The sequence below is a fragment of the Acyrthosiphon pisum genome, chromosome A2 (genome assembly GCF_005508785.2).
Source record: "Acyrthosiphon pisum isolate AL4f chromosome A2, pea_aphid_22Mar2018_4r6ur, whole genome shotgun sequence".
Lineage (NCBI taxonomy): Eukaryota > Metazoa > Arthropoda > Insecta > Hemiptera > Aphididae > Acyrthosiphon > Acyrthosiphon pisum.
In genome coordinates, this window is record NC_042495.1 from 60,308,902 (window position 1) to 60,315,201 (window position 6,300).

Here is a 6,300-nt window from a genome sequence, read left to right on the forward strand (position 1 = left end):
CAATTAGGTTTAACATTAAGACTTGATTGGAGAAGCCGTCCACTGACAACATCCCTGGGTTGTGACTTGGTGTTATCGATAGAGGAGCGAGTTGTGGTATCGTGTGGACGATTTGATAGCGATTTCTAGTACTATGATTATTTTCAGGTCTGGGTGTTGATTAGATTTATTGATAGACTTATTGAAAGGAGCTTTTGTTATGAAACGAAATATTATTGTGCTTTGTGTTATTTGTGTATTGTTTAGATTTGATTTTTTTGTGGAGTTCCAAAATTGGATTAAAAAAAAAATAATATAAATATAAACTATTGTCAACCATGCATAATATGTTACATAAATTATTATAGATTGTTTCAATTGATGAAATTATCAACAATTTAACATTTTGTTGCAGTTGAATATTTTCCTAAAATATTACTTACCTGAATGCAGTAATGGTATACTACTATGATGTGATTATATCATAATAATTTCTTCGTTAAAGTTGATCATGTCTTTTAATTCAAATTGTAAAAATATAATTTTTTTGGCTTGAGGCTTGAGGCTTCGACAACTGATTACTGAGGTCCTTAGCCTGTGGAACTGTGATGGAGAGTACTGAAGGTTTTGAACACGTGTGTGTTTGTTTTTGGAAGAATTTTTAAGTGGGCACTCGTAGGTATCTGCCATGCCACTGTGGTAATGGCACCGTGACTGCCCGAAGAAGAATGCCGCCCGTGGCCGAGTTCGAACCGACGGCGGTGCGCGTCGCAACCGACGCCTTAGTCCGCTCGGCCACTCCGTCCCCCTAGTTGTTTATTATGCAAGTGAAAAGTGTAATATTTTGGTTTTATAACGGTGTTTTTATTACTTGTTTGTATTCATAATTTGTTTTTAAATTTTAAAATTGATTTAAATAGCTGTTGAAAAACTATGAAGCAATATCAGGAAGCGTTTATACTAAACTCCAATCTGAATAATTTACCTAATGCGTTGGTTTTTATGCCTTTTAAATGTGATATCACATCACATCGCTATATCTTACATCAGTATAAATAAGCGAAATGAAACGAGTTCCCAATATTCTGTCCAGATTTTTTTATGTCAGGTTTTTTTCATAATATAACAATGTCTTAAATGTTAATATGTTTTATCGTTATTGAAGAACCGAAATTCCAAAAATGTGTGAATTAATATTTTAGACGTTAAATCAACAACTTTTTATTTTTTAGTTTGACTTTTTATTGAGTTTATTATTAAATAAATAATGGCTTTCTATCAGTTGCAAAACTGTACATTTTTTTATCGTTACCTAAAAATATATGGTACCTATTGATTAGAATTGGGTTCAATTTATTTCAATACATAGGTATACAATTAATAACAAAAAGTAAACGGTTTTCTTTTTATTTGTATGTGCTATATTAAATTATTAATTTAAAAATTATATTAAATACACAATCTGTACCTGCAAGTTCAATACGAGTATAAGTTGAGTGAAATTATATATTTAACAGTATGAAGAAACAATATTTTTATTTATTTTTCTATTAGTTGGGTAATTTAGATTATATTAATTTATTTTTGAAGAGCTGTGTTGATACCTTATTTGGTTTTAGCTTTTCTATATAGTTAGGTACTTATTTATTTCTCTACTTCATGTGGAATAAAAATACAATGCATCATATGGAATTTATATCAATAGGACGCAAGGTTAGATCACAAATATGACTTTCAAAATCATTTTTATTATTTTACTAAAAATATTTATATTGATACATATTTAAGTAAGTTTATGTAGTCGTGCAATCATGAAGTGGCATTCTGTAGAACAAGTGTTTTCAATTTGGATGACGCGCCGCCCTTGTGAGACTGGAAGATTTTGAAAATCCATGGGCATTTTGTTATCACACCACTGAATAATATAGTAATAATATTGTAAGCTTATGATGGGGAGGGGTGTTGACCTCATCTATATATACAAAAGTATAAAAGTAGGCATGGGCCTCAAAAGTTTAAGAAACAATAATGCTGTAAAAATAATAATTCAACATTTTACTTACAATACAGCTTTATTTTCTAAATATTAATACATTTACGGAAAATAAATGTTATAATCAGACATAATAGACATCTTAGATATACATACAGATACATCTTATACAAATTAATTATTTGAATAGCATTCAACATTTCTTAACACAATATTATAATAACTGGAATGTAATAAAATGTCGGTAATCAATTATTTAAAACTACTGTAAATATTATATATTTATATACATTATACAGATAAAGTAGAATACTAGAACTATAATATGTGGATAGGTATGTAGTTTTTGGTTTTGTCTTTAATAACACATAACGATATTTTTAGAAGATTAAATTTTAACAGATATATTATAAGTTATAAAACATTTAATACATAATGAACATAAATATTATGTATCCGAAATCATGTGAAATACTTACAGTTTGGAAAAAAATATCGTCAAAAACATGTCGTTGTTAAGTACATAAATCTTAAATTCTTATGAACGCACGAACATTTAAAACTATTGTTTTTACATTTTTATATTATATTGTGACCAAACTATTAAATATAGGTAGTCAAAACTATTTCAAGTATAAATATTCATAATGCACATTAAAGATGCATATAGATGTGTAACTAAATTGGTAAGAGTTAATTAATAATGTATTGTTTTATATAGATAGTTAAACATATTATTAAGTTATTTATGGCAGAAATATAGCTTCACTGTTTATCATACATTTTCAGTAAAATAACCTATTTAAATCTTAGAGGTTTATTTTGACCGACATTTTATACTTTATCAACACATTATAATAATTATAATTTACACTACATTTTTACATGGTAACGAATGGAAACATTTTTCCATTTTATGATGGACTCGTTACCTTATAATCATACATGTGAACAATAAGATTATGCTGAACGAAGGTGATGACGTCAATCCTAAAACAAAAAAATCAAAGAAATATATATTTGATACAATAAATATTATTATTGTATTAAGCTTAAAATGTTCATATTTTTAATTATTATTAGTGGTAATTTATTATCTGGCAACTGTTATTAAGTAATTGTATTTCAGTTCAGATTACTATTTTCAAATGTATTACCATTTTGTATCCTACTATTTTTAGATTCTGAGCGGAGCGAGGAAGCTATTGTTTTTACAATGGTGTTTATTTTATTTTTTATTTTTATTTTTATATCCTGTATACAAAATTTCTTCCAGAAGGAATGTTTGGATTCCAACATATAGTACCTTATCTTTTAGCAAATTGGATCAAGATGGTACTTTAGAGAGGTCATTTTTCGATTTTCTCAATAGTTATTTAATGCCACTGGAAAAACCACCGAAAAATTACGAAAATACGCTAAAAATGGGATTTTAATTTCTAACGCTTTGTTTATCGCCATAGAAACGAATAAAAAATTGTAATATTTTAATATTATTTCAACTTGATTACCTACATGATAAAATAAATAATAACAATATAAAATATCCAGACTGACAAACCGTCTCCGCTCAGAATCGTTTTTCTTATACAATGATATTATATCATTGAATTCAAATTTAATACAACCATTATACAATGACCCACTTGTAATCTACTGTACAGCAGAACGACATCCACTTACCTGCTTTTTTTTTAAATGTAATATTTGAAATCAAAATAATTTTTTGTCTTTATTTTCAGTAGATAATCGATATTTATTCATCATCATTTTTAGAAAAGTATTTTGCTTTAGGTTAAAAACTAAAAGTATATAGTCCTTTTAATATCAAAAGTTCATTGGTCGATCGGCATTAGGAAGGTTGAAAAAAATAAGAGCAATAAAACATTTTGGAATCGCATTACATTTTCAAAAAAGAGAATATCCATAAAAGTTAATACTTTTTGAAATAATGCGAGTTTGTTGTTTAAAGAATCATATTTTACCCATTAAAATTGTTTAGTAGAAGTGAGTGTTTTATTCATAATGTAGAGTGTCTCCATTTTAATAGATATCAATATGACGTTATTAATGGCCTTGACAACCTAAAGATTGTCACGATTGTAATCGATATTTGTGGGGGCATCTAAATATTTATATTGATGATCAAACACTGAACAGCGTTTACGAAACCATCACTAAATACAGGAGTAATGATTATAAATTACATAAATATCACCATAATGTTTATTAGAATAATTATTAATCAAAGCGTTCGATTTACCATTTAGGTATATTAAGAATAACCATTCTTATTACTAATTAATATTTAGTTTAGTATTTTGTTTGTACTAATAAATTCAATACCACTATAATTAATACAATTTAATATTACAAGAATTAATAAAAACAATTATTATTATCATACCAAAAAACTTCATAAATATTTATTCTGATAATGTGTTTTTTTTGTACAGGTTGTTAAAGTATTCTATAATTGCGTTATTTCGAATTTGAATTGAAAAAAATATGTTTTATAAAATACGAAATTGTAGTCTGATAAAAAATAGGTATATAAAATATGGATTTTAACTAAAAATAATTTCGTTTATTATATACATGACAAAAATATTAGTATCTATTTAAATCGATTACGAAATTTTAAACCTACAAGAAATTTCTGGTTGAGAAATACTTTAGTCTTCAGATACACGTATTAAAGATACAAATTAATAATCATGTCTAAAAATATAGGTACCATGAAAATGCTATATATTGATATTTTATTTTTGGGGAAGGGATAAGAATAATTTAAGTGAAAGCAGTATCTATACCTACTTGTTTAAATATCTATAGTTGACTGTTCAGTGAAGCAGGGGTGTGTACAGGGTGGAGATGGTCTTTTTTTAAAAGAAATTTTACGAAATAATGTTTTTTTTAGTTTAAAATATTATACTATGGACTGTTGATTATATTCATAAAATGAAAAGTAGCTATAATTTTGAATATTTAGCATACATGAATATGAGATATCCATACCTACATAATATAATACAAATAGAACTTTTACAAATAATCAATTAATGATATCTTATAATTAAAATAATCATTGAAAAAGAGTATAAATTATTGTTAACTTTGATATGATATTTATACTGAATATTTAATGTAACACTAAATTATACATATAATGTTGTTCTGTATTTAGGTTTTAATATCAAATTATTATGATTTAAGGATTTAACTACGTAATAATTGATAAATGGTAGGTAATCATTAAAACAATTAAATTAAATTACATTTTAATATATATATTATCTAAATATTTAAATACATTTTTGGGGTTAAGTGTCGACCATAATAACGATAAAAAATATATATATATATATATAATAAAAACAAAGAGAAGATAAGAACTACTATTATTAAATTAAGTATATAAATAAATAAGTAAATGATATAATAATATTTCTTTATTTTATATTTATTATAAATTATGTTTTCAACAATTTTTTAAAACATACGGATGGCTAAAATATTACATTTTTTTCTATTTGAAAATAGGATAACTTAAATAAATTTTCATATAGGTACAATCAGGTTGGAAGGGAAAAAGGATTTCAAAGGACCCATGAGGTTTTATACGAAAAACAGATCTATTAGACTTTACGACTAAGCAATGACCTGCAACCCAGTGCCATCATTCCCTAAGGGTAGATATGGTTTACTCAGCTCCTGCTTTATTTTTTTACGCTAAATACACATTTTGCCCTTCCTTTCCTTTCCTTTTTTGTGACCAATAATGCACTAATTATAACACTCGTCCACCTTAGTTTAGTATAAATTATATTTTATTATGTCCCTTTTATTTATGTTGAATTTTTATGTATTTATATAAATGTGACTGTTAGTAAAATAGTATTCATTATATATATATATATATTTTTAAATTAAAAACAAATTAGTGAGAAGTATAATTTTTCTCTTATATTTTATTATAATACATTATACCGGGTGATTCTTTTATCAAACAACACTCATTATTTCAAAAAGTGTACATTTTTTTGATGATATTTTTTTACATAGTTTCAATTTGCTTCTAAAACAACGTTTTTATTAAAAAATTATATTTTTAATTTTTTTTTATCCTTATAATTTTTTATGTTTTTTACTTTTTTGAATGACAACATAGGGTTTTAATTTTATATTCCAAAGCAGAATATTTTTCTTAGTATTTCAACACATGAAAGTCGAATTTGGGGTGAGTAGTTTATGAATTATAAATATTCAAAGTTTTAATGAGCAGAGAAGTGGACAAACATTTCGCGGGGTAACCCCGTACCACTCCA

At 25.7% G+C, this 6,300-nt stretch overlaps 1 protein-coding gene across 1 annotated transcript in view; it reads right to left on the reverse strand.

Moving 5' to 3' along the window:
- Positions 1-1,591: 1,591 nt before the first annotated feature.
- LOC100165071 overlaps positions 1,592-6,300 on the reverse strand; it is a 118,987-nt gene continuing 114,278 nt past the window's right edge. Inside the window, exon 6 of the mRNA XM_029490980.1 lies at positions 1,592-2,962. Within this exon, the coding sequence (XP_029346840.1) occupies positions 2,901-2,962 (62 nt within the window). The 3' untranslated portion in view covers positions 1,592-2,900. The remainder of the gene's footprint in view (positions 2,963-6,300) is intronic.